Below are 27,760 nucleotides of genomic sequence, written 5' to 3'. Positions count from 1 at the left end.
GCTTTTTGTTAGCATTAGCATGCTTAGCTGGAAGACAAGTGAGCGAGGACTGAGTTGCAAGGAGGGTCCCATGTGGGCAGGGCACGAGGACGAATACCTTAACCTCCGTTACGCACGCACGCGCGCGCGCGCGCACGCAGCAGGTACGCACAGAGGTCCCATTGTGCTGACTGAGCAGGAATGCGCGTGCGCGTGCGCTTCAGATAAGAAGCTTCAGAAATGTGAGGACCCGAGACCCCCAAAAGCCACAAACGGCATGATGATGATGATGATGATGATGATGATGATGATGACTAGACATTACTAGTCGATGCTGATCTTTGATTAGCGCCACCAATGACTTAGGAGTTTTTTGTTGTTGTTGTTTTTTTTGTTTTTGTGGCGAGTGGAAAGTGAACAAAAGCCAAAACATGGAAAGTTGCTGTTGAATTTGTGCAACGTCTTCATCTGCCGCTTTCCACTTCAATGTGAAATTCATTTTTCTTCTTCTAAAAAAACAAAAAGGCATCGCATGCACCTACTTGCTTTTGCTGGCCGCCATTTTTGAGGACTTTTGGTCTGAAAAGAAATGGTGACATTCCTTCCCGGTCGCTTTATTTACAACAAAAAACCGAGATGACGGTCACGAGTGGAGTTGGACCGGAGGACCCGAACGCAGGGAGGAGAACCATGGCAGGAAAGCAGGTTATACTGAACATTATTTATTTGACAAAAACACTAACACGGGTCCTGGTTAGCTTTAAAGAAACAAAGATCTGAAAAGATCCAAAATCAAAGTAACAAACAGAACACCAGCGACAACGATTCCACCAGGACCGACCAGAACCAGGGAACTCAAGACACACACACTAACGAGACAACACGACACACCTGGGCCAGGACACGAGTGGCTGAGGGCACGGATTGGCCGACACCAGGAAGGGCGGGACCACACACAAGATCAAAGGAGACCAAAAACCAAAACCAGAACCCAAACATGACAATGACTCGATCTCATTTCATTTGATTTTGTCTTATTCGATCTTTGATCTTCACAACATTTACAAAAATCCTATTTTGCAAACTGCAAATTTTTTTTAACACACATTTTGGGATGATGATGATGATGATGATGATGATGAGTGGAGCGGCCATCAAAGTGTTAAAATAAAGCATAAATGTTTGTGTTGACCACAGATGAGACTTGGAGGCCCTTCAAAATAAAAGCAACTTATGAAAATCATATTTCTCCGCTATGAGAAAAGTTTTGTTTGATGTCAAGATGCAATTTTCAACTTGCATTTACAACTTGACTCGTGTGAGCTCAATCGTGTGTGAAACTTTTCCACAACATTTGAAAAATTGTACATTTTGAAATTCTTCATTGAAATGATTCATTTTGAAGGATCCTTCACACGTTCCTCTAAACGACCTTTTAAAACACGCACGCGCATGCACATGATGGTGGACATCTGTTTTGTCTTTGGCTGTATGGGGGAGGGGAAGCAGGTTAGGAGGGGGGGGGGGGGGGGTCGCCAGAGGGCGTCACAGTGCCCGGCCGCAACCCGGCGTCGTGCCCCGCCCACCTCATGGTCCACATGACCACACACTGGCCGTGTCAGCCATATTTAATCAGCCCCCCCCCCAAGCCCCCCCCCCCTACACGCACACGCATGCACACAAATTGATGAGCAGTCAGAGAAGAAGATGAGAAAAACATCACGTGTGACCATGACGAAGTTTTCGACTTTTCAACGTCGTCAAATCTGCTGTCAGGAAGCTCAAGTGCGCGTGCGCGTGCAGGATTGCCCTGAGGTGACTTCCTCCATAACAGGAAGTGTCTCCACTCAAATGGCACAGATGGATCTGGTTCACACACACACACAGGTGTGCACCAATGAATGTGTGTGTGTGTGTGTGTGTGTGGGGGGGGGGGGGGGGTCGTATAGGAGAGCATATCCCATTTACTGGCAAAAAGTATCCGGAGCGACGATATTTATTTACTTGAAGTTTGATGAACAACAACAACAAAAACACATTTTTGCAAATCTTAAAAGTTGTTCAGAGTTGGAATTTGTATTTTAAAAATTGTGATGACAATTTTAGTTTTCTTTTTTCCTGTAAATGAATAATTGGCTCCAAATATCGCTTACGGCCTCCTTGACTCCGAACAATTGGTGTCGGTATCAACCCTGGGAAAAAACAACAAAAACAAAAACATATCGCTCTATCTCCAATTTACACACACACGCACGCGCGCGCGCGCACACACACAACACAACAGGAGCAGGAGTGTGAAGAGGGCAATGTGACTTGGTGATGATGATGATGATGAAGAGTCGGACCGGGTTGAAAGGTTAATCAATTCTGATGTGTTGTTGACATGTTCAGTGTAGCACCAGCTGCGTCACACATACTGCCAACGCGCGTGCGCGCGCGCGCGTGTGTGGGCGAAGTCTTTAAATGTAGAAGCAGCCAGCAAGTGAACCGACGCACATTTTTCAAAAACTATGATGTGCGAGTGCGTGTGCGCGCGCGCGCCATCTGCCTGCCGCGCGTGTGCCAGCACTCGTGCGTGTGCCAGCACTCGTGCGTGTGCTTGTCATCTCTGATGATTTTGAAATGTTTTCAATTTCATGTTTTTGTCATCAGGGCAAAAAAAAGAAAGAAAAAAAAAGTCTTGTGAAGTTAAAAATGTTGTTTTGTGAACATTTATTTGCCGGAAATAATCAAATAGCATTTTATTGTCTAAAGGTTTACAAAAGCGACATAATAATGTCAATAAAATTCCATCAACTCTTAAAACAAAAAAAAAGTGACAATTGAATGAAGTTCAGCAAATCTAAATTGTAAATCAGGAATGCGAACGATTGCAAACAAATCATTTTGTATTGCTTTCATTTCTCATTGGATGAAAAAAAGGAATCATTGAAATCATGAACTAAAACGTCTTCAGAATATTCGTGAAGTTGAATCTTGTCCAACGCATTCATTTTTGTCGCAAAAAGTCATCGTGCGGTCACGTGTCAGGTGCTTGATTGACAGGTGTGTGCGTGCGCGACCCGCTGGCCGCCGGTGCGCGTGTCCCGCCGCATTAGGAGGCGCCGCTCATCCGCCGCGACGTGCGCTAGCCACTTGAGAGGCCCCGGGGACGCCGCCCACTCGCCCCGGGACGGACGGCGGCCAAGTGGCACGGAGGACGGCGGCCGCTGCCAAGCCGGGACGGCCCACGTCCATCTTGGCCCATCGCGGCCCATCGCGGCCCATCAGGCCGAGCGGCGCTGAGCGGCGGCCAAGTGGCTCGTCTCGGTCCCGCTCGTCATGTCCTCTGACATCCGCGCTGGCCTCGGGACGCGGCGGCCGCCAGCGTTCCGGATGGAAAAGAGAGAAAAAAGAAACATCAAGCACGCAAGGCGTCCTTTTTGGTCGCCGCTTGAAAGCGCAACAATCGAAACGTGTCAGCGAGTGCGCCAACGGCGGCCATCGGCGAAATCGGCTTCTTTCCCACCTTCGGGACGTCAAGTGCTGGACAGCGTCTCCTGGTTTGACCTCCTGATGACGCGGCATCGGGACCGTCTTGCTCGAGGGCACCGGCACCCGCTGGCAGGCTGGAGGATCCCGCACGCAACCTCCAGGTTGGGAGACGAGCACTGCGCCGCCTCAGGGTGCGAGTTGATACGAGACGAGGGCCGGGAAGGCGCTTGGAGGCCGTCGGGTCGTCTTGCGTCCATCCTCGACTTCTGCCGTCTCATTCTCATCTTAAACCAAACCAACTAAAAACGGAACGTCAGATGGTTTTGGACTTTGACTGACTGGAGTCCCGCCATCGCCATCGCCATCGTTTGGTTGACAATGGCGGCTGTTGTGGATCCGTCTTTTCCTAGTCTTGCCTTTCTGACAACATTTCAGAAACATTTGGTTGCCGTTCGTGCTTAACCAACAACGAACGGCAACCAAATGTTAGTTGTGGCTTCAACTAAGCTTTAGATCAATGTTGGCTAGTGTGCTGTAATCCTTCACTGTTGCTGGGACAGTCCTGAATTCCAAGACAAATCTCCAGAAACATTGCTCAAGTCTTGAATGGAAAAGTGCGTAAGTCGCCCGGACCGGACGGCTTACCTGCAGATCTCAAACATCGCAAGCGCAACTCCTTCACTCCGGCACTTTGAGACATTTTGCTTCTTGACAAGGAAGGACATGTCTGTTGGTCACAAAGATTTTGTACAGTCCAGGAATCCCAAGCTTTTTTCACTGGCGTCCCGAGAGGTCCCAGGGATCACAAAGAGTCCCGGATTTCCAGAGCAAATCTAGAAAAAACAAACATGGCTGACGTCTTGAACGTGAGGTTTGCGCAGTCAGGCCGTTTTCTCTGGCTTTGTTTTGTCCCGACTTTGGAGGCGGAATGTTTTTATGTTCCGTCTTGGACGCCATCGGCAAACGAAGTCGAGCCTCCGCCTGAGGACGTCCGGCAATTTCACTGAGCTGAGGGACGGCTCAAGTCGTTTAGCTGGAAAACGAAAAGCAACGATGACGACCAGCATCCGACTCGCACTTTGCTCGCGCGCGTCCATTTTGTTTCGCGAGCGCATTTGAGGAAGGCGCAAGCGTGCGCAAGCACAATCAAGCATTAGCATAGCTTAGCATACATTTGCAAAGCCAGAGTAGCAGTTAGCCTAGCTTAGCGCAAGCGTTTGACCCATTGGAGCAGTTTGCCGCCAGCCTCCTCGTTTACTTAATTAGTGAAACAATACAACCCCCCCCCCCCACACACACACACACACACACACACACTTTAACGGCTCATTTGCATAATTAATGTGATCGGCTTATAGCGGACACAATTTTTGCCACGGGCAATCATGCTCACATTCTTACACACACTCCACAATGTTGCTCGACTAACGGCTCGCATGGCAAAAAATGCTCAATTCGATCACAACTTTGTCTTGACATCAATTGTTTCGTTCTAACTTATTGCCGATTAATCGATCGCGTGACTTCTCCATGTTTGTCGTATTCACGGCAATGATGACCTTTTCTCCTTTTCAAAGTCAAAATCTTGTTGTGGGGGTGCATGACGCATATGTTGCCCCCCCCAGCAGATGTCTGACACACGCGTCAATCTGCTTCCTGGAACGTCGGCCATGTTGAAGGCGGCGTGCAGATGGAACTTTTTTTTTTCCTCAGGAAGTTCAGCAAAGTGGAAGAAGAAAAACAAGATGGCCGACACATTCTTCACGGGCGCCTTCCTTCAACGTGACCCTTTGCCGCCATCTTCATATGCACACACATACGCGAGTACAAACACACGCACACACAAAGCAAGTGACGTGTTTATGTGGGACTGATGATGCTAACGATGCTAATTAAACGCTGTCAGGGGCGTTCGCTGACACGTTCATTTTAACCACTATTAATCTACGCTAAAGCCCCCCCGCCGTCCAACCCCCCATGTTGCCTCTTCTGCGAAGGCAGTAATCGCAGCCACGATAATGAAAGGGGGGGTTGTGTGTGTGTGTGTGGGGGGGGGGGCAAGCATATTGTGCTAGCCCAGCGAGCAGGTGGCGGCGGTTGCGGGTGACACGAGGACAGGATTGGCAAATGACAAAAACAAAGTTTGATTTGAAAATAAACGTGATGATCCTTTTCCAAAAGTCAAGTGTAAATGTTGCCCCCCCCATCCTGCCCCCTCTTCGCCCTCCCCTGTCGTGCCGGCCCGCGGGCGCAAACTCAGCCAGGCCGTAACCGCCGCAATATGTCGCATTTGCATTTTTACACGTTTACATTTTGAGAAAATGTTTCCCCCTCGGCGCCAAAGCGCCAAAGCGCCGAAGCGCCGAAGCGCCGGCCCACGTGGCTCGGCTCCAGCGGCCATTTAAATATTTGAGGCGGCGCGCTGGCTAACGTTGGCGCTGGCTAACGTTAGCGTCGTTCTCAATCTCCAAAAATGTCGACAAACTTTCATGGCAAAAGAATATGCAAAATAATTTCACATCTCAAGAAAAAAATCGGTTAAAAAACATCCTGAAAAATGAATATCTACATTACAAACAAGTTAGGCTATTTTTTAAAAGACGTCAACTTCAACATCCTGAAAATTGTGTTGTGTTGAATCGGTGTTATTCATTTTTGGCCGGACTTTTTCTCTGGTTTTCTGGTTTTTGGTCTCCACCTGATCTCGTCAGGTCGGTTCCTCCTGTCGACCAATCGGCTTCCTGCAGCCAGTCCAGGTGTGCCTCGTTGTCTCCGCCATTTCTTTGTCCAATTGTTGACTTGCGTCCTTTTTTTGCTTGGCTTTCTTTTCTCTTTTCATTCTTCATCTTTCTTGCTTTCCTTTTTTGCTGCTTTGTGATTTTTTTGGGATTCATCGTCACCTAACAGTAAAAATGTCAACAATGTAAAAAAAAATAAAAATCAACATTGCAAAAAAATGACTTCCAACAAATTCAACATATGAGGTCAATATAAACATTTTTAAAAATGAGCTAAATTTGCAACGCTGCAAAAAAAATGAACAATGTCAAAATACAAATACATTTTGTCTTTTAAAAAACACACACAATAAACTTAAAAAAAAACAATGTAAGAAATGTTAAAAAAAATATATAAAAATCAACCACTTGAAAATTCTCAAAAAGTTCAGTATTTCAAAAAAAGTAGTTTTTTACGCCCCCACCAACATGATGATGATGATGATGATGATGATGATGATGATGATGATGATGATGATGATGATGATGAATTTTCCCATGCAAAAAGTTTGGAGCATATTCGCGCGTGTGTGTTTGCATGAGAAGAGAACGTGTGTGTGCAGCATATGAGAAATGTTAAATGAATAAATGAAACGTGTTCGAGTGAGTTAACGATTCAACTGACAACACAGCCAACATCTGGACCCCCCCCCCCGCCCCCGCCCCCCTCCCTCCCATTTCATGTATGTTTAATGTGAGCCAATGTGTGTGCGTGCGTGTGTGTGCGCGTGTGTGCGCGCGTGCGGTCATCCCAAATGAGAGAAGAAAAGGAGCGAGCGGCGAATGTCCGAGGGTGACGGAAGGCCCGGCAGCCTTTTGATGAACAAGCTCATTAGCATAATGTGGCTTTCCCCCTCTTAGCGACGCCCCCCGTCCGTCCATCCATCCATCCATCGGTCCGTCCGTCCGTCCGTCCGTCAAGGCGGCGTCCGCTCTGTCGCTCTCCATCAGTCTCGGCGGCGACGGGACGGCGGCGGCAAGCCGCCGTGAGGTGACGGCGGCGGCCGTATGCAAAGCAGCCGTCTGCGAGGGAGCTAATCTATGCTAATTTGACATTTACCAGCTCATTTGCATAACAAGACTTTTCATGTGCTTGACAAACAGAAGAACAACAAAAAGAAGAAGCAACAAAGGGGGAGGAGCTTGTTGTGGCGAAACCAAAAGCTAGCGGCAGAAAACAGGACTTTTGCTCTCCATTATTCATTATTATTATTCTTTTTAAAGATGACATCGTTTCAAAACGTGCACGTTTATTCAAATGCTGTCATCAAATCACGTTTGATTTACTCATCATTAAAATGACGTTTGGATTGATTTGATCAGCCGCAACTTTATTAACAACGTTTTCATCTTGAAATATTTTTCATGCTCATCATTGATTTGAATGACCTCATTTTTGAAATCCACATGATTGACATCGTCAATGTTTGTTCAGCTTTGGAATCGTTTGAATGAGCCTTTTGCCGTTTTTCATCATCGGTGACATCATTAACGGTTTCAATATTTGTGATCGGCGTGATTTTCGTCAACTTTGAGCCGTCGAACAAGATTGACATTGCGACTGCTTATTAAAGTTGTCCTGTCAAATATTCTTCATTCGTCATCTCTGAAACACGACCGATGATCACGACGATTCTTTTTTATTCACGATGTCATCGTTAGAAGCCGATTGATGAATTTGAATCGTAAATGTGGAAGAATGATTTGTCATATGATTTTTCAAATGCTTGACATGGTGATGACCGATGTCACATTCGAATGCGACGACCGACGACCGACGACCGACGACCGACGACCGACGACTGACGACCGACGACCGACGACCTGACGACCGACGACCGACAACCGAATACGTGATCGATGTTTGCCAATCCAATGACGACGTTTGCGTTGTCGTTGTTTGTGGAAGTCGTCCAAACGGCCGGCGACCGCTCGCGTCAAGCCAGGCGTACGCGCCGCTAGCTAACCGCTCGCCCATGACAGTCGGGAAAGATTTGTTGGGCGTGGCGCTCGTTGACCTTTAATGACGGCTCCGTGCGTCCCGCCACAATAAAACGCGCAGCAATTAGCATGTGACCTGAAAACATCCACACCGCGTTTGTGATGTCGACCGTGCGTGCGTGTGTGTGTGTGCGTGCGTGTGTTCTCACATTGCACCACAACCGGTCGCAGCCGCAGTCATGTGATCACGCCGCCGCGGGCGCCTTGTGTGCACATTAGCGTCATTAGCATCATGGAACGCTCGCCGTTCAGTGAGCAGGAAGATGGCGTCGCTAACGATCGCCATCCCGCACAAGGCGGCAAAGTCACTTAACCGAGTGGACTTTGGGGTGACGGCATTTGGGGGCGGGGCCTTGGGTCGGAACCCTGGACTGGTTGCTGCCAATCGGCGGCAGGTCATGTGGAGGCAAAGTATGGCGTGTCGTACGAGCAGAAGGCCCGTCCGTCCGTGGCCTCCATTTCCAGTGCGAGGCGGACGTGCTAACCACTAGGCCACCGTGCCGCGTCACTCACGGACGGGCACGCCTTCAATTCGTGCTGATTTTGTTGCCGGATGACAGATTGACGGATGGCGCTGAAATATTGAGCGTTGCCGATTGCCGCTCAAAATGTGATGTCATCATTCCAAATGATGAAACGTTCGAGCAGCGCGTATGAAACTGGCGGCCGTTTGCGTTGATCGGCATTCCAAAGACGTTGCGATTGCAAACGCTCGTCGTGTCCCTGGCGACCGCTCGTGAGGGTAAGCGACATTCAAAATGGCCGCCCGTCTCTCAGCTTCTTTTGATGTTTGTCGTGCGGGCGGGGTTTCCTGTCGATGGGGTGCTCGGCCAGAGAAAAAAAATGCTCCCACAATGCAACAGTTGGCCTCGCTGAAGCTGAATGTTCACAGCCGCCATGTTGGCGCGCCACCGTGCGCTCTTTTCACACCCTAAAACGCACGCGCACGCACACACGGGGGGGGTCAATGAAGTTGCTTGGCAGCTGCTGGCCCCCTCGTCGGCCCACCGCGCCTCCTCCTGGCACTTCATCACACCCTCACCTCCACGCCGGCCGCCAGGAGGTGACGGTGTGACGCGAGGGGGGGGGGGGGGCAATCCCCAACACACACACACACACACACTGATGTCATCTGGCTGTGAAAGTGTGCGTTTGACCGCTCACTCTGATGAAGAAGCAACTGGGCGGCGGCCAGAACACTGGAGACACGCCACGGAGCCCCAACACGCGCACGCACACGCCACGGAGCCCCAACACGCGCACGCACACGCGCACGCACACACAATCCCATATAGAAAGATAGAAGTGATTACAATTTTGAATTGTAACGAATCACATGACTTCAATAGTTAACTCACAATAAATTGCACATTTTATATCTCTTCTAAATGTACAATAGAATTTTTTCCCCAAGTTTTCATACTCTTGATAACATAAAAGTGAAGCTAAAGAAAATTGGCTGCATCTTATAATCATTCATTTCATAATCCTTCACAAAATTGAGTTAAAGTTGAAAAGATGTCGTGTACTGTAAAAAAACAGTGTGACATTGATTTGTAATTTTTCTGCCACTAGATGGCATCATTGCATTTGTAACAATGACAGGTCAGTGCATTTTTCTTTTCATAATTTAAAAATCATCAAATCTTTAACATGAAGTAAATTGTGACATTCGACACATTTGTCAAATACAACTCGAACCCGTTCCCCACAAATCTATGCGTTATGATGACATTTATGACATCACTGCTCAATTTTGATGAGGACGCGTCTTCAATTAATTAATCGCAATTAATCGCGCGTTTAAAAAAAAGGAACTTTGAATGAACTGAAAGCAAATGCACACATTTTGACACCATTAACATCTACTGTATATTTTTACGAGAATGAAATTGATGTTCCTAGCGAGATTCACACGCAAATGCGTGAAATACGTGAACGCGCTCGCACCACACGGCGGCCACAGACGTAAATGTCAACACACGGCGACGGACGGACGGACGGAGACGAGCAGCCAATCCGAAGCATGTCCCTTGAGCAGCCACCTTGAGTGGGCGTGTGCGTGTTGCTCCACTTCCTGTTGCCGGCAGCCAAACAGGAAGCGGACGCAAGTCAAGCCCGTCAACGAATGACGGCGCCGCCATGAGACGGGAAGCGGCCGTGCCAGCGCGTCTCTGGCCCGCCCACGCTAATCGCCAGCTACGGCGGCAGCGGGCGGCCAACGGGCGGCCAACGGGCCAGGCGGCGCCCGCGGCACGTTGGCATCGCTCGCCTCGGAACTTCGTCATCGGCTGACGGAGCGACGGCGTCAACAACGCAAGCGCGTCCTTCTTGTCGGCTTGGTTGTCGTCATTGCCGCGTTTGATGTGCGCTCGTCTTGTGTGCGCTCGTCTTGTGTTATTAAAAACAACAACAAAAGCCACGTTTTAAAATGTAATACCCAAAAAAAACCCAGTGCAACTAAAAAAAAGAAAGAAGTTGTGTGTGTGTGAGCGTGCGCACGATTGGCCGGTGTCGTCGGCGGATGGTGCGTGCGTCCGAGCGCCTCGTTGTCCCGCGGGCAGCGAACGCACCGTCGAGCTGCTTCCTCATTTCAAGTGGAAAAAGAAGTAATGACGTGGAAATATGATAATGCGCAACGCTGCGGGAGACGCCCCGCCCACCCGCACGCCGGCGCCTGATTACCCAGACTGCCCCCGCGCCCCCCCCACACTTTCTCCCCCCGTGCCCCCCACCCCCACTTTCTCCCCCCTTGCCCCCCTCCTGGTATTTCTCGCAGGGAGTCTCGGCCTTTCACGACTGGACAAACATTAGTGACCGGTCGGGCTTGTTTTGCGTCAATTCGACGCCTCATTAGCATAATTTGAGGATGAGCTCCACCCCACCGGGGCCTCAAGGACCCCCCACCTCACCGCGGTGGAGGTGATACCCCCCACCATGTTGGCGGTGATGCTAACGGCGTTGGTTGTTGATGTCACGCAGCTGATTTGATGCGACAAGCGAGAGCGACGGCGCTGACATCATCAACATGACACGCACGCACGCACGCACGCACGCACGCACGCACGCACGCACGCACCTCACGTCAATCACGCCGCTTCATCAAGATCAACATTCACTTGGAACTCAAATCCTCAGTCAAAACCCCAAGAATGATGACTCGAAGCACTCATTTCCCAAATTTCAAAGCCTTTAGCCTGGTTTGAAAACCCTCATTCTGGTTTCAAACTTTCATTTGAAAGCGCAATAATAATAATCATAATGCCTGGGATTTATGGAGCGCTTTTCTTGAAACTCAAAGACACTTTACGACGGATACATTATTTGTGCGCTTACACATTGACACTGCCGGACGCGCGGCTGCCCGTGTGCGCCTACGGCCCCTCCCACCACCGCCAAACATTGGCACCTTCCATACACCAGCACTGGAGGCCATGTGGGCCAAGTGCCTTGCCCAAGGACGCCACGACTCGGGGAGAGCGGCTTCCAACAGCCGACCTTCCGCCCGTCTCGGAGCAACCCTCATTTCAAACCCTGACCATGACTTGAAACCCTCATCCCGGCCAAGAACGACGAAAAGGCCCAAAATGTTGATTGGGGCTCGCTGGTACAAAGCGCGGCGTCGCGGCCGTTGCCAACGCGGCGGAGGGGAAACTGGTGGCGGTCGTTCGGGCTCACTTGGGTTGCCGCTCCAAAAATGGCTCCAAAGTGCGGCTCGCCGGCCTTTTGCGTTCTTTCCGTCACGTGGTGTCCATTGCGGGTCAGCGACGGCGGAGAATGAATTCCAGGGCGACGGGCGCCGGCGGGGATGCGAGCGGGCGCCGCTCCAACGCGGGCACGGCGCCAAGCGGCGCGGTCGCCACGCGAAGGCCAACAGTCACAAGACATCACAACGCACGCACGCACGCTACACTGGAGGGGGGGCGAGATGGAGCGCGTTGGCGCTGCTCTTCCTTTGACGGCAAACCAAGATGGACGCGTGGGCCCGCGTGGGCCCGCGTGGGCCCAAAAGGACAAAAGTTCTTGCTTTCCATATCATGGCATCAACTAAACTTGGTCTCAAAATGTCCAAGAACGCATCCCGATCCAAATTGTGTGAGTGTGTTGTTAGCACGTTAGCATGTTAGCGTGCCCGCAAGACTTTGGGAAGGGACCGTACAACGACAACGTAAATAAAAAAAAGAAGTAAATATACATGTTAACAAGTGAACGTCCGGCTGTGACCTTCGCAAAGTGAGGCAACTTTGTCGCTGGCCGTACACAACGTTTCAAAGAGCGAATGCATAACATCATATGGTTCATCTCTGCTAAAGCAATTACTATCTCCTTATTTGGAAACCCGACCGGAAAATATTGGCACAAACAGTCGAGTAGTACGTTACGTGTAGTTCTCGTAATTTTTTTTAAATATATATAATATTATAGAATATAGAATATTGCCCCCGCCTTCTACAAAAATATATTCATACGTGGCCCTTCATATATCACTTTTGAGAAACATTGATTTTGTTTCGAAAAAGTTTTATTTTATAAAAAAAAAACGGAAATGGTGCTCTACAATACTCACGCTAGCCTAACAACGCTAATGCAACCAAGCACTGGTTTCTCCAGTCCGGTAAGTGGCGGTAATGCACTTGACATTGGTTTGCTCGCGCCATTTTAAATTTGCAAGAAGAAGAAAAAGAAGAGGGAAAAAAACGAGCTTTTGTTTTCTCCCGTGTGGAGGTAAAAGAAGAGAAAATGAATTTGAAGAACGTCAAGGAAGCATTTTATGAGCCAAGCTTTTCGGTTGGAAAGCCCCTCCCTGTGTTTTTGTGACGCAAGAAAGACTTGTGAAGCCCCCCCTTGTCCCCCCCGAGCCCATTTGATAGCGACGAGCCTCCCACGACGACCCCAATGAAAGTCTCCCACACTTCCTAAGCAGCGGCCGCCTTGTGGTAGGATTGTGACGACAACAACAACAAGGTTGACAATTTCCACTTGACTTTTGAATTGAACTCGTTTGGAACCCCCTGGAACAATTGACATCGTTTTTTGTTGCTGAAAAGGACGTTTTAGTTTGACTTTATTGACCATTTGGAACATGCAACGTTTGAGATATTTCCACGATGCAAATTCTTCCTTTTTTTGCTTTTGCCTGACTAATGACGAGCATACGAAGCAGGCAGATTGTTATAGCAGCAGTCAAACGGCATTTCATCACCTTTTGAAATCAAAAGAATCCTCACAAATTCAATGACATTGATCCAAAGCCAATGCTTTTCAATCGACGGATTGTTGTAAACGGCACTAAAAGTTTACATTTTTGTCATGATGTGTACATTCACGGAAGTGGGTTACATATTAAAAAAATAAAAACAGGATTGCAGAGGACTTGACATTGTCTCATCTTCTAAAAGCTCAAAGTTTGGCTCTGCTGCCTTCAAATTCACACCATCTCAAGCAAAATAATCTTGACCGTGGAATTGCAATGCAGCTAAAACCGAAAAGAGTTGGCCGGGCTTTCAAAGTAAGGTTTTAAAGAAGGGCTTGGCTTTCTTGGACAGTCACAATTTGTTACAGCTGTCACGAAATTGTTGAAAAGTTCAGCTGCTGTGTAACTTTGGGAGAGTTAGACCAAAATGGACTTTTCAATTGTACCCGTCCAAAAAAAATCCACAAAAAACATAGAAGCGTAGAAAAAAACGAAAATACGTAGTTGCATGTTGCATGTTTGTGTGTGAATTGTGTCCAGGATCTTTGTGTTGATGAAACTCCGCATTCCTCAGGTGGGCCCGCAAGATTGTGGGACAATCAAATGGACAAAAGGGGATTGTGCACACAGACGGGTGGTGGGGGCCCAGCAGAGGCGGGGAAGCGTGCGCGTCAGTGGGGGTTTTGGGGGCCTTTATGGGTGGGTGGGGGGGGCTTGTAAAAGCTGAAGTCTTGAGCTCTCACTTCCTGTCTGCTGTCGGACTGCCAGGTCAAAGGACGAGCAGTAGCTCGGCTGGCGTTGTGGACTCAATTCGGCAGGGGGGACGTTCACGTGCAACAGATCGGGTCACGACAGACTCAACAGCAACGCCAGCCAAGGTAAGCCAATGCGCACTCGCGGGAACTTGGCGCCCGCCGATGGCACTTCCCGTGTGCCGTCACATGACTTGCAAAGTGATTGTCCACATGTTCCCGTGGAATTTTACCCCCCACCGCCCCTCCATAAAAAAAAAAAGCGCATTCTCAAAACTTGAATACACGAAAGTACAAAACAAAGTTTGTGAAATGACAAATGGAGATGTGATAAACGTGTGAAGGGACAAACGAAGATGTGACGTGACACATGACGTCCTGGTTGACCTCAAATGTGACGGAGCTCCTCCAGCTCAGCCCGGCCGGTGACTGACATTGACGCATTCCTCTCTTATTATTTCCTTCATTTTGTCAACTTGTAGTTGTGGTCTTGATGTTGTGCTTGTTTTTTGTCTTCGTGCTCGTTTATTGTCTGGATTTTCACATTGTCATGCTGTTGCTTCCTTTCTTGTTGGAAGTGATGACGAGGCTGTCCGTCTGGGCAATGCGCACATTTTGGTGCGAATAAAGTTTTGGGTGATTTATTTGACGTGCGGCTGAAACGGAAAGTGACATTTGTTTTTTTCCGAATTGGAGGAAAGAATGCTCGTTGCTCCAACTTTGTCGAGGCTGCCGCTTTCTTTTCAAGCATGTCCGTGCGGGATCCTTTCATTTTGGATGTCAAAGACTTCATATATGCAAATCATGTTTGATATGAAAAAAAGCAAAACGGAAAATGTGGCAATATTAGCAGGCAGCAAAAGCAGGCCATGTCAAACTAAGAACAAGCGCTGTTGTTTAGTAATGATCAAAGGAAAAATTGTCAAAATCATCCACATCCGTAAAAGCCGATTCAAAGAAATGTTTTTGAACTCAGCAAATGACCCGGAAAGCATTTAAATAGCTTTCAAGCATTTTGTTGTTGAGCTGACGAGTTGACTGATTGGAGCGTGCGTGACAGGAAGCCCTTCAAGCAAGCAACTTCCTGTCCGTCTGCCGTGGCGGCGGCTCCAAGATGGCCGCCGTGAGCACGCTCCTCCCACTGCTGCTGCTAGCGGGAGCGGTGGCCGGCGGCGGCGTGGAGGTGGCCGGCGGCGGCGTGGTGGAGGTGAACGCGGGCCTGGAGGTGGCGCGGGGCCGCTCGGCCTTCCTGGCCAAGGAGCAGCTGCGGATCCGGACGGAGGCCGACGCCCTCTGCAAGGTGGAGGTGGTCCTCAACCAGCCAATCACGCAGCGGGTGGGCCGGCTCACGCCGCAGGTCAGGACGCGTCCGTCGACTGTCTGCGTGCTTGTCTTGTCTCGCTCTTGTCCTCTCGTCGTCGTCTTTTCTTGATTTTGCGCTCGTCTCGCTTACGTTGCATTTGTCATTTTGTTGTCAGCTGTTTGATTGCGACTTCCTGCCAGAGGAAGTCATGTACCAGCACAACGGAAGTCCTCTGCTGGACAGCGACCAAGTCCTACTGCGGGTCTACAGGTCAGTAGTCTTGGTTCTGAGTCTTGTCCTGCTGACCTTCTACAGGTCAGTCCTGCAGTCCAGTCCCGGTCCTGCATCCAGAGTCGCTCATTATTTCATAGAGAATGAAAGTCCGCGGCGTCACAGTACACCTGACACTCTCACACCTCCGTTATCCTGGTCCAGACCTAGCCCCGGATCCACATCCTAGTCTAGTCCTGCGTCTCTTAACAGTCCAAGACGAAGGCTGGCCCAAGTTGCGGGTGAAGACCATTCTCAGGTTCTGATGGAGTTTCTTGCGTCCACTCGAGTTCAGTCAGAGTTGAGCCCGAATTAGCCTGCAGATGAGGGACGAGTCAAGACGAGTTGAGTGCCGCCAAGTCCAGAACCAAGTGATCGCACATGCCACAAAAGAACTTGTGTGACCGGCCAAAACCAACAACCTTGCGAGAAGTGACAAATGTGTTGTAGGTTGGACTCTTCAGAGACGCGAGTGGAGTCGGTGGTCGTGCAGGTTCGCGTGGTGGAGCGGCCACCCGGCCTGGTGGACTTGGGACCGACCCCTCTGGTGGTTCCGGACTTCTACGGGCTGTCCAACCCCATCGACCGCTCGGTGGTCAACATCAGAGGCCGGGACGGCGCCGCGTGCGCCGTGCGATTGCTCGCCGCCGCCGGAGTTCTGACCGCCGGTCAGCTGGTACGAGAGGATGACGCCCTCCAGAGGAAAGGTACGGCGCTGCGCCCGCGACCACTTTCTCAACCCACTCCGATCGGTCGCGGTCGACGCCGAGCCGATGGGAGTCGAAGCAACTTCCGCTTGGCGAAGATGTTTTTTTAGTGCTCGACTCCATCACAAGCTTTTTCTTAAACTTTAAACTTCTAATATTACAGCAAAAGTTTTGGGAAAGATGAGCTTTTCTTTAGGACTGGATCCTAAAAATAGAAGGTTTTTGCATGTTTGTTTTTTTAATAAATAAGATATTCGTAAAAGAAAAAAAAAGGACAATTTTCATTTGCCCAAAAACAAGATCATATTCTCAGAAAAATTACCTTTTTGGTGCCCCCAAAAAAATAGAACAATAGTCTCGATTTTTTTTGTGTCCAAAAAAATAAGGCCGTGGTCTCAAAAACAAAACTAAAACAAGACTGTATGATGTATGATTTTTGTTCTCCAAAAAACACAAAACATTTTTTTTTAATAGGACTAACTAGATCAAATTTTTGTTCTCCAAAAATGCCAACTACATTCTCAACAAAAAAAACATGCTTTCTGTTCTTAAAAATACAGGACTATATTCTCGTAGCAAATCTGATTTCTTTCTTGTAATAATAATCATATTTGTGAATTAAAAAAAAAAAGTCATTAATATCAAGGACCTTCATTGCGCCGTTTGTTTTGGCGGCGGCGGCGGCGGCCTGCCTTGTGCGGTTTCACGTAAAAGCACATTTTGACGTGGCGACATGAAAAGAAATGAAAAGGAAGGATTCCATGCGCTTTGTGTTGCCGGCCGCTGGTCCAGGTCGCGACGCGGCGGCGGCGGCGCTCTGTCCGGGAAACCGCGCCTGCGTGTCCGGCACCAAGGAAGTGGCTTTCCTGAAGACCAGCTGCCAGGACTTCCTGACTTCCGGCCTCAAGTACCGACACCTCAGCCCTCCCTCGCCCGACCTCGACTACGTCGCCATCAGCGTGGAGCTGAGGGAGCAGGAGTCCAGGGTTCTGCTGGAGGTTAGGACCAGATCCCCAAAATAGCAATCACTACTTTCCCACTTGAGTGATCCATGCTAGTCGTGCTAGCGGTGCCTTGGCACGAGCTCAATGCTAACGATCAGAGAGAAGCGTTGACTTTGTGGCACGTTTGTTGGCAGCCGGGAGGTGTCAGGAAGCGACACTTTGGCGTTGCAAGCGCTTCAAAGTGCTTGTTGTTGTTCACACGCCAATAACAAGTTTTCACTCCCGTTAAGACGGAGTCTGTGTGGCTGCCGGTCCAAATCGTCGGGGCCACGCCCAACCAGCCGCCGCGGGCCGCCTTCATGGCGTCCTTCATCCTGGAAGTGGACCAATTCGTCCTGACCCCCATCACCACCGCCACGCTGGACGCCGAAGACCCCGAGAGCCCCAAAGACGGGCTGGTGTTCAACGTGACCGTCCCGCCCCCGCGAGGCTACGTCACCCACCTGGACCGACACGCCAAGCCCGTGGGCTCCTTCACCTGGTCCGACCTCCACCACCTGAAGGTGGCGTACCAGCCGCCCAATAGCAGCCGCCTCGCACGCGACAACTTTCAGGTACTGGTGCCAAATCTGTCGCTTTCAAACGGCCGCCGTCTTCCCTATTGACGCTCTTCAACGCTGACTTTTCATCGGATCCGGGCTAGCTAGCTAGCAAACGGAATCTAAAGGACCGGTTCTGTCATAAGATCGAGATATACAAAAGAAAAGTTACAGAAGGTATCAACATTCGCTTCCCAAGTCACTCATTTGGATGAACTTTGGATCAGCTCTAAGATGGCTCACCTGCTAAGCAGAGCCCAATTGTTAGCAGCTAAAACATCAAAGATGTAACGCTAATGGCAACTTTCAAGCTTGGGTTCTTAGCATGTAATGTTGCTTATGATGTTAGCTCAGGGCAGGGTTTGGGAACGCTGGTCCTGGAAAGCCACTGGCCCGTGTGTTGTAGACGTCTCCCTCTTCCATTACAGGTGATTAAGTTGATCCGCTGGAGAAGCCCGATAACGATCCTCACCCCGTGTTGGAGGAGGGAGATATCTAAAACACGCAGGACTGCGGCTCTCCATGACCAGGGTTTCCTACCCCTGGTTTCGACGTCTCGTTCAACCTCAGACCGTCTCAAGTCAAATTGATTTATAGATCAAATAGGAACGATCTTAAAGGGCTTCACACACCCACAGTTGACAAATATTACCGACGTCCCCTGATCTTAACCATTTGAACCTTGTGTCCGAATTGCCAGCGGCCCCATTGTTTTGTCCCGCCTTTACGCAAGGGTCTGTCCCGGCATCCCTTTTTTTTTTTTGTGCGGTCAGCAAGCTAATTGGGTCATGTGTAGGGCAATCACACAGTTGTCGTAGGGATTCATACGGCTAATCTAACGACAGCTCATTGCTAACAGACCTGTTAGAAACTGAAACAGAAACTGCTTCCTGCTTCCGTGTTTAAGAATCAGGGCAAATGCAGCAATACAAATAGCGCTTGTTAGCATGCTAGCTGGAGTGCTAATATTTGTCTTGGTTATTTTTCTTCAGGCACATCAAAAGACCACGCGTGTGCTTTTTTGTGCTAGATGGAGTTCCAGGCCTTTGACGCTTCCTATGCGACCAGTCCGCCCATCGTGGTCCACGTGTCCATCAGGGCGGCGGAGACCAATGCGCCGCGGGTGTCCTGGAACACGGGTACGCCGCCAGCGAAAAGGCAAAAGTCACCGTCCTCGTCCTCGACGGCCGTCCAGTCACGCAAACCCTGCCGGCGTCCGCTCAGGTCTGGACCTTCTGGAAGGTCAGTCGCGACCCATCACGTGGGCGGAGCTGCAGATCGTGGACAGCGACAACATCGACGACGTCTTCCTGGTGGCCGTGGACGGGCCCGAGCACGGACGCCTCGTCGTCGGAGGTGAGCGCTCGTCCCGCGCCGCCCGCTTTACTTATTTGTGTGCGTGCGTGTGTGGCGCAAAATGGATGTTGGGGCTGGGCAGATTGCTGGACGTGCTCGGTGCCATTTCACGCACACACATAGCAACATGCCAGTAGTTTGCAGGCAAATTCATCATCATCATCATCATCATCATCATCATCATCAGTGGTGGGAAGTACAAGTGGATTTTCCCAAACTTTATTTGTGGCGTCGTCATCCTCATCTGGGTCCCCATGAGGAAGGGTGACGCCCCCCAGGGTGAGGGCGGACCCCTCGTCTAGCATCCAACGCCTTCAGCCAATTGGACGCCGGCCTGCCTGTCCTCCCGTCCCGCCCGTAACACCCGCGAGCGGCGCTCGTTCTCGGGCGTCGGGCCCAACCGCACCGCCGGGACCAATTAACGGCACTCCCTTCGCACACAAATTGTGTTTGCGACAGTGTGTGTGCGTGCGCATATATGGCATGAAACGTCTACAAGTCCAAAGAAAATGCTCAACAGTGATGTCATCATCGTGACGTCATCATTTTGCAAGAAACTTGACGGCTTTGCCATATCAAATGTTGAACAATCTGATATTACATTTATTGCAAACAACAGTATTTTAAAATGAAAATGGCCTTTTTAAATTCAAAATTACTTACTAAACAACATCATTGGTATCTTTAGAATAATTTAGTGTTGAATTTAAATACAAATATCATATTTTGTTTCTCAAGTGAGATTTTTTAAATGTACAATATAATTTGTGATAAGAGACGGTGTTCATAAATTACAGTGGAAATATAATGTGTTTTTTTCTTAATTCAAATCAAATGCAAAGATATTAAATATCATAAAAACATCATGTACGTGTACCTAAACCATTTGTAATTATTTTGTTAAATTAAAATTGTATTTAAAATTTATTTGTTAGATTTTTTGGTGTGTTCATAATAAACTTGCTTTTTAAATTTAAATGAAAGAAAATTGTAGGGGTTCTTTCCATGAACGGAAGCTTCGGCGTGTGCGCAAAAGTCGTCGCCGTGTCCCCGTCCGCGCGTGCGACGCCTTCAGCCAAATGGCGCCGTGCCTGTCCCGCGTACGGCACCCATGAGTGGCGCCCACGACGGGCGCTGCGCCCACGTCGGGCGCTGCGCCCGACGCCACCTTCGGGCCCAATTAGCACCGCGTCTCTCGCGCGGACCGGCCGCCCGCGTCCCCTCGGTGGCGTCGCTAATGAGTTAGCGGATGGCGAGCGCTCGTTTCTCAATCTGTCACGTGACCTGGGCCTTCTGTCCTGGCACGCGGGCGGCCGCCGGGACGGACGCCACGTGGTCGCGTTGGCGCCAAAAGCGGCTCATGGCTTCCGCGCGGCGCTCGCTAATTGAATCAAAGTGCCAAAGTGTGGGCGTCGCTGACAACACGAGGCCCGCTGTTAGCGACAGTGTTAGCGTTAGTGTGGCGCCAGGGAGGCCAGCCAGCGACATGCCACCCGCCCGCTTTTTTTGGGGATGGGTCAAGAAGCGCCGGTCGTCCGCGAAAAGGTGGAACTGCCGATGTGGCGTAAACATTTTGGACTGCCAACAACGTTGGTACTTGTAGGCTAAATGCTAAAAACGTAGCATTTTTTCCTCTAATGCTACAGGATATTGACTGAAGAATGTTAACTAATTTTCGATCGTATTTGTTTGTTTTGTATTTTGTAAAATCTCTATTTGTATTTTACTAGGAATGCGCAAGTCTGTATACTGTGGCATTATGGGAAAATGCCTTTTTTTATCATTTGCCAGTCAACTGCGATGATGTCATAACGATGATGCCATAACGATGACATGTTGGTGTGACGATGTGCCCAGGTGCGAAGGCGTTTGCGTTCGGTGTGCGCGATCTGCGCGAGGGCCGCGTGGCGTACGAGCACTCGGACAGCGAGAGCACGCGCGACCACGTGCTGTTCCGCATCAGCGACGGGCGCCACAGCCTGCGCCACAAGTTCCCCATCAACATCCTGCCCCGCGACGACACGCCACCCTTCCTGGTCAACAACGTGGCGCTGGAGGTGCCCGAGGGCGGCGCCCTCAGGCTCCGCCCCTCCCACCTCTTGGCCTCCGACCTGGACTCCGCCGACGCCCGCATCCTCTTCAGCGTGGTGGTTCCCCCGAGGGCCGGACGCCTGGTCGCCAGGGATCGACCCCGCGACCCCGGTGAGTCTGGCCGTGCCTTCCCGTGTGCATTTTGCTCTCCTTTTTTTTGCGTCCATGTATGTTTGTATGCTTTTGTGTTTGCCTTTTTCTGTGCACGTGCGCGTGCGTTGTGGCGTTGCCAGGCCTTCCCGTCACGTCCTTCCTCCAACGCGACTTGACTCAGGGTCGGATCTTCTACCAACACTCCGGAGACGAAATCTTCCAGGACTCCTTGGAGGTCACGCTGGCCGACGCCCACATGCCGCCCAACCTATCGCAGGCTTACGTGAGTCGGGGCCCCGCCCACTATCTCCCGTGGCGCTTTGGAAAGGCTCCTCTCGCTGACTGTGGCCTGCCAGACGGTGTCGGTGGCGGTGTTCCCGGTGGAGGACGAGCTTCCGGCGGAATCTGCCGGAAGCGTGCGCCGCGTGACGCTGAAGGAGACCCAAGTGGCGTTCATCACCCGCGCGCACCTGCACTTCACCCACGTCGAACACCCGCACGCCGACCTCACCTACACCGTCACCCGGCCCTGCTACAGCCCCCAACATCCTGGGTAAGGGTGTCACGCACGTGCACGTCGTGATCGTTATCGCCAGCATTTTGCTTCCATCTTGTGTCATCTTCTTCACGTGACTGGTTGACCAAGAGGTTTCGCGCTCATTTTCGTTGACGCCGGCAACACTTCATGCTAACGCTCCACATCAGACTTGGGCTTCATTTTTGGAACCCATGTTTTTCGTGTGCGTGTACAGTTTGATGGACGCGGGTCGTCTCTTCTTCGTGGACAACGGCGCCGCCCTGAGGCGGGACCCGACGGCACCGGCGCTCAAGTCCTTCACGCAGGTGGGTCGGCGAGCGCGTCACGACGGGTGTCGGGCGAGCGCGAGACGTCAGTGCTGACTGTGCGTTGTGGCGCGCGGCAGCACGCGGTGGACCACCTGAAGGTGGCGTACATGCCGCCCCTGGAGGACATCGGACCCGACCCACTCCAAGTCCGCTTTGTCTTCTCCGTCAGCGACCGTCGCGGGGGCGCCATCACCGACCTCGTCTTCAACATCACCGTCACGCCCGTCGACGACCAGTCGCCGGAGGTCACGACGACGTCGTCGTCTCAGCGTTTGCCTCCATCGTTGGTGCTGTTGCGTGTTGTTGTTTACCGGCGTGTGCGTGCGCTCAGGCTTTCAGCAATCTGTTGCGCGTGGAGGAAGGAGGAACGGCGTTCGTGACAGACGAGCACGTGCTGGTGCGTGACCGCGACACCCATGAGCCGGACCTCAAGGTGGCGCTGGAGCGCCCGGCCCGCCGCGGACGTCTGGAGCTGCGAGGGCGAATCCTGCCACCCGGAGACGCTTTCACGCTCGCCGATCTCCGAGGACTTGCCGTCAGGTGATGCCCTCGACATCCAACCTCCACCCACACGCCCCGCCTACTTCCCCGCCCCCGTTTTACTGGCTCCGTGCGGTCTGTGCCGCAGGTACGTCCACGACGACTCGGAAAGTACCGAGGACGACGTCGGCTTGCGCGTGACGGACGGCGTCAACGCCGTCCTGCTGGATCTGCTCGTCCACGTACGTATCGGATCTCATCGCAGGTTCCGGCTTGGATTTTCAAAATATTACGTTATGTTTTTTAGAATTCAACGTATAAAATCAACATCTCCAAAAATTGAAATGGGAGCATTGCAAAAATCCAGTGGTTAATTTTTTTTTTATCTTAATTTCTAATCCACCCAACCTTCAGCCAATCAAGTTACGTGACACTGAAACTTGAGGAAAAAATGGGAGTTGGAACTTTTGCCACGCTTGTGCCAGGTGGTGCCTGTGAACGACGAGCCCCCGCAGCTGGGCGCGGGTCTGCGCGGCGAACTGCGCTGCCCCGAGGGGGGTCGCGTCCAGGTGACGGCCGACTACCTGGCAGCCACCGACCGCGACAGCGAGGACGCCAAGCTGAGCTACATGTTAGCGCGGCGGCCCGCCAGAGGCGAGCTGCGCAAGGCGGGACTTCCCGTCGACAAGTTCTCTCAGGAGGACCTCCTGCAAGGTCACGTGTTCTACGTGCACACGGGTGAGGTGTCGGCACGTCATCACGCTAATGATGCTAAGATAACACACTCTACCTGCGTCAGCACACAAGATTGCAAAGCTAGCACACCTGACGTATGTCAGTATGCTAAATTTGGCTAATGTTTCTAAGCTAACACAACAGGACTACACAGTCTAACTTTGGCTAACATCGCTAAGCATATTATTCACTTCAGGTACATCATCATGCTAACTTTAGCCAATCTTGCTAAATTAACACAACAGAGCTGCACAGTCATGCTAACTTTGTCTAATGTGACGAAGCTAGCAAACCACCGCTACGTTATCAAGCAAGCTTTGGCTAATGCTGCTAAGCTAACACACCTGACCTATAAGTCATGTTAACTTTGGCTGATGTTGCTAAAGATTATGTTTACGCTATGTTTTCACATTAAGCTAATACACTTGACTTACATCAGCACGCTATGGCTAATATTTCTAAACAAACAAACCAGAGCTAGAACATCAGGCTAACATTGCTAAGCTAATACACTTGAACATCATTCTAACAGGCTAACACGATAACTTAGCAGCCACCATACAGGAAGCTGCGCCGATCTTGACAATGCCACTTCCTGTTGATGCGTTCAGGTGGCGAGATCGGTCCCGCTCCCGCCTCCGACACCGTCACGCTCATCATCTCCGACGGCGACGCGGGCGGGATGGACGGCTGTTGCCATGGTGACGCCCCGCCCGTCCCGCTTCACGGCACACTTCCTGTGTACGACCTCAATGTCACTCTACTTCCTGTCAACAACAAAGTTCCCAGCGTCATCCTGGGTGAGTTTGTTAATGAAAATACTGGTCAGCATTGATAATGGACACCAATCTGTGCCAAGCACGCCGTGCATTCTGGGAAGGCTTTCTGATAAATACACACACACACATTCGTGGCGAGGGCGATGGGCCTCGCGGGGAATCGGCGCCAACAGAGGAATTGAACGTCTCTTTGTTTATCAGCGTGCACCAGTCAGTGTGTGCGCATGTGTGTGCGTGCCTACCACAGGAGCATCCATGTTGGCGGTGGACGAGGGTTCACGGGCGTGTCTGTGCGGGGGTGTCCTGGGGGCCTCGGATCCCGACAGCACCCCAGAGCAGCTGACCTTTCACCTGGACGCCAAACCTCTGCACGGCTTCCTGGAAAACGTTCAGCCCACGCCAGGATACGAGAAGAGCAACGCGGGAATTCCCATAGGTCTGCGAGGGTGCGAGCGGGCGTGCGGGCGGGCGGGACAGCTTGACGCTTTTTCCTAAAGTCAACTTTGGTACAGGATGAAAAGTTGGTGGGAGCAGATGGGAGAAAGGATGGAGAAAAAAAATTGGAAAAGGCAAAAAAATCGGCGGCATGAAAGTCATTCTGAACAAGAACAGGACAGGGTTAGGGTTAGGGTTCCATGAATTTGGATGCACTTTCTTTTTCTCCTTAAAAAAAGTGATTGGGACGTCCTGAATGCGTGTGAAAGCATTTGAGACACATTTTGAAAATCTTGCTGATGTCTGGTCAGAGTCGTTCACGTTGGACGAGATGACGTCAGGGTTCATCAACTACGTCCAATCGGAGCACAAAGGGGCGGAGCCGACGGTGGACCAATTGCTGATCAGCGTGAGTGACGGCCTGCATCACTCCGCCTCCGTCCCCATCTTCGTCATCATCAATCCCACCAATGACGAGACACCGTCACTGCACCTCGCCAACTTTACCGTACGTCACCACGGCAACACACGCACACACATGGAGGTATATGAAGAGCGCCGATGTGTTCAGGTGAAGGAGGGGGGCATGCGGGAGTTGACCCCGTCTCTCCTGGACGCCTTTGACCTGGACGCCCCCCCGGACGAGCTGACCTTCAGCCTGACGGGGGCGCCGGCGCACGGCACCCTGAAGGCGAGCGCCGAAGAAGAACCCCTCGTGGCCGTCACCTCCTTCAGCCTGCGAGAGCTGCGACGGGGTAGGCTCCGCCCCTTCACTGCCACATGCACCAATCACACGGCACCACCGCTCCTCACTCAGGAAGTCCAAAACAAATCGTCCGTCAAAGATCAAAACACAAAACGTGATGGCGTTCGTTTACAGCTAAATGAAATTAAAAAAAAGGCAACGTGAGCAAACGTCAAAGTGCTTCAATGAGCAAGACAAACAATTTCAACATTGAAAAATATCAACTCAAGTAACAAATCAGTCTGAATGAGCAAATGCATGAAATGACCTCGCCATTGCGTTGCACCATCAAAATCATTTTGCAGCATTATGATGACTTTGTTGTTCAGTGAGCATCTCGCGGTTTCCCTTCAACCGTTTTTAAAAACTGTCCCTCAATCTGGACTTGCTGATGTGGAGACTGAAAAACCTCCTGCCATTGGTCAGCGCGGAAACAGCCGGCGGCGGCCACCAGCACACCCTTAAAGCCGCTCACTTGGCTTCATTTGAGCCAACTTTGACTTTTGGGGACTTAAGTACGGAAATTTGTCTTGTGGCACTTTTTGATTTTGCTTGTCAGAGATCCAAAAAGCGACATTCCGCCCCCCGTTCCGCCCCTTTGGGGCAACTCGTACTTCATCTGTGCTTTCTTGCTGCCTCTCTGCACACGTCACGCAACAGCCGGAGAGGCTTGATAGCCAGAGATGGGAAAAGTCTCCGTGAATTGCAAAGAAAAAAACAACTCAAGTACAGTAACAAAGTATTTGTACTTTGTTACTTCCCATCCCTGGCGATCACGTTTAGGCGGGAAACTTTTGTTTTGGAAACGGACAGAATCAAAACCAACATGACAAGAGTGACAAATACTCAAACCTCCAAAAGTGGAACATAGCAACTAACATCATCATCATCATCATCATCATCATCATCATCATCATCATCATCATCATCATCATCATCATCATAAGGGACAACCCGAAACACAATCGTAATGTTTGGATGCTTTTTGTGAACCTTTTTGTGCTGAATGTGTGATGCGCACGTGCCGTTTGTTTTTGTGACCTGGTGCGTGAATTTTGAGGCGTGCGCTTGTGGTACGCGCACGACGACTCGGAGAGCCTGGAGGACCGGCTGACTCTGCGGCTGACAGATGGCGTCCACTCGCTCAGCGCCACCGCCGCCGTCAGCGTGCTGCCCGTCGACGACCACCCGCCCCGCCTCCTCAAGTACGTGCACGCACGCACCATCAGGTCACTGGGTTTTGTTTTTGCTGTGATTATTTGGACCTTTCTGTCAACGAAGCACGTTGCAATTGCAAAAAAGCAATTTGTATTTGCAGCAACGTGTCGTACGTGACCCCCCCTACCCCCCCCCTTCTAGTCTAAACATTTGGATGAAGGTTACGTCGAGGGAATCGTCTTGAAGAAAACTAATCCACCCGTTTTCAGCCATCCAAGTAGGCTGACATTTTATCGCCCCCTGCTGTCGTCAGAAATTGCCGCCCAGGTGCCCTCGGGCTCGCATTGCCAACATCAGAAATAAGAAGTTGGGAGCAAATCTTGTCACTTTTGACCTCCGCTGAAAATGAGCACAAAAAAGCTGGTGGGCTGCCAAGCTAACGAAACGCCAAAGTCATGTTTTACAAAATGCACTTTCTCGACATGTTCAAATACCACCATTTTAAAAAAAATATTTTTTTTTACAAAGCCTGATGGTGATTAGCTGCTTTCGGTCCTTCTTGACTTTCCTTTCAATGTCCTGAAGTTCGTTTGTAACTGCTTTTAAAAACAGGATGTGAAGCCAATTGCGTTTCGATGTGCATGAAATGCGCTACAAATCAATGATTGTATTTTTTTCCCACAACTGGTCAACGTTGAACATGTGAACGATTCCTTTTATATGAATTAATTATATGAAGTACTTCTCATTTTGCTTTTTTTTCTTGACTTTGTCATTTGATGTATTTTATTCCTTCGTTGCTTGATCAACTTCCTTGTTTGCGTCCTCGCCTGCTGTTTTATTTTTTTTTTGGGGGGGGGGGAGGGGGGGCGCTCGCCGGCTTGCTCACTTGCTTGCTCGCGTCACGTGTGGGAAATGAGCATGTGGAATGTTTCAAAGTTGTGTTTGGCTCCGGGTGAGACGTCCCTGTGCCGCCATGCGGAAGAACGTCGTTAGCGGCGAGCTGGCAGGAAGTGGCCGTCACGGGGGGGGGGGGGGAACA

General features: G+C 50.5%; 1 protein-coding gene across 4 annotated transcripts in view; it reads left to right on the top strand.

Annotated features, from left to right (window-relative positions):
* The first annotated feature begins 12,853 nt into the window (after positions 1 to 12,853).
* The window catches only part of frem1b (Fras1 related extracellular matrix 1b), a 28,395-nt gene continuing 13,488 nt past the window's right edge, over positions 12,854 to 27,760 (top strand). For 2 of the 4 annotated variants that reach the window (XM_077583402.1, XM_077583400.1), the window contains exons 1-22: positions 12,854 to 13,196; positions 14,194 to 14,303; positions 15,238 to 15,534; positions 15,656 to 15,750; positions 16,201 to 16,457; positions 17,250 to 17,455; positions 17,692 to 18,015; positions 19,031 to 19,139; positions 19,225 to 19,356; positions 21,214 to 21,558; positions 21,681 to 21,823; positions 21,897 to 22,093; positions 22,293 to 22,383; positions 22,464 to 22,631; positions 22,718 to 22,926; positions 23,015 to 23,108; positions 23,352 to 23,604; positions 24,213 to 24,401; positions 24,628 to 24,816; positions 25,127 to 25,323; positions 25,387 to 25,570; positions 26,621 to 26,765. In XM_077583402.1, the coding sequence (XP_077439528.1) occupies positions 15,292 to 15,534; positions 15,656 to 15,750; positions 16,201 to 16,457; positions 17,250 to 17,455; positions 17,692 to 18,015; positions 19,031 to 19,139; positions 19,225 to 19,356; positions 21,214 to 21,558; positions 21,681 to 21,823; positions 21,897 to 22,093; positions 22,293 to 22,383; positions 22,464 to 22,631; positions 22,718 to 22,926; positions 23,015 to 23,108; positions 23,352 to 23,604; positions 24,213 to 24,401; positions 24,628 to 24,816; positions 25,127 to 25,323; positions 25,387 to 25,570; positions 26,621 to 26,765 (3,770 nt within the window). In that variant the 5' untranslated portion in view covers positions 12,854 to 13,196; positions 14,194 to 14,303; positions 15,238 to 15,291. Of the gene's footprint in view, positions 13,197 to 14,153; positions 14,304 to 15,237; positions 15,535 to 15,655; positions 15,751 to 16,200; positions 16,458 to 17,249; positions 17,456 to 17,691; positions 18,016 to 18,992; positions 19,140 to 19,224; positions 19,357 to 21,213; positions 21,559 to 21,680; positions 21,824 to 21,896; positions 22,094 to 22,292; positions 22,384 to 22,463; positions 22,632 to 22,717; positions 22,927 to 23,014; positions 23,109 to 23,351; positions 23,605 to 24,212; positions 24,402 to 24,627; positions 24,817 to 25,126; positions 25,324 to 25,386; positions 25,571 to 26,620; positions 26,766 to 27,760 lie in introns of those variants that run through there. The other 2 variants (XM_077583401.1, XM_077583403.1) reach the window with 2 other exon arrangements.

The sequence above is a fragment of the Vanacampus margaritifer genome, chromosome 13, assembly GCF_051991255.1.
Source record: "Vanacampus margaritifer isolate UIUO_Vmar chromosome 13, RoL_Vmar_1.0, whole genome shotgun sequence".
In the NCBI taxonomy this organism is placed as follows: Eukaryota; Metazoa; Chordata; class Actinopteri; order Syngnathiformes; family Syngnathidae; genus Vanacampus; species Vanacampus margaritifer.
The sequence above is the reverse complement of the archived record's forward strand: the minus strand, read 5'-3'. Positions and strand labels throughout refer to the sequence as shown.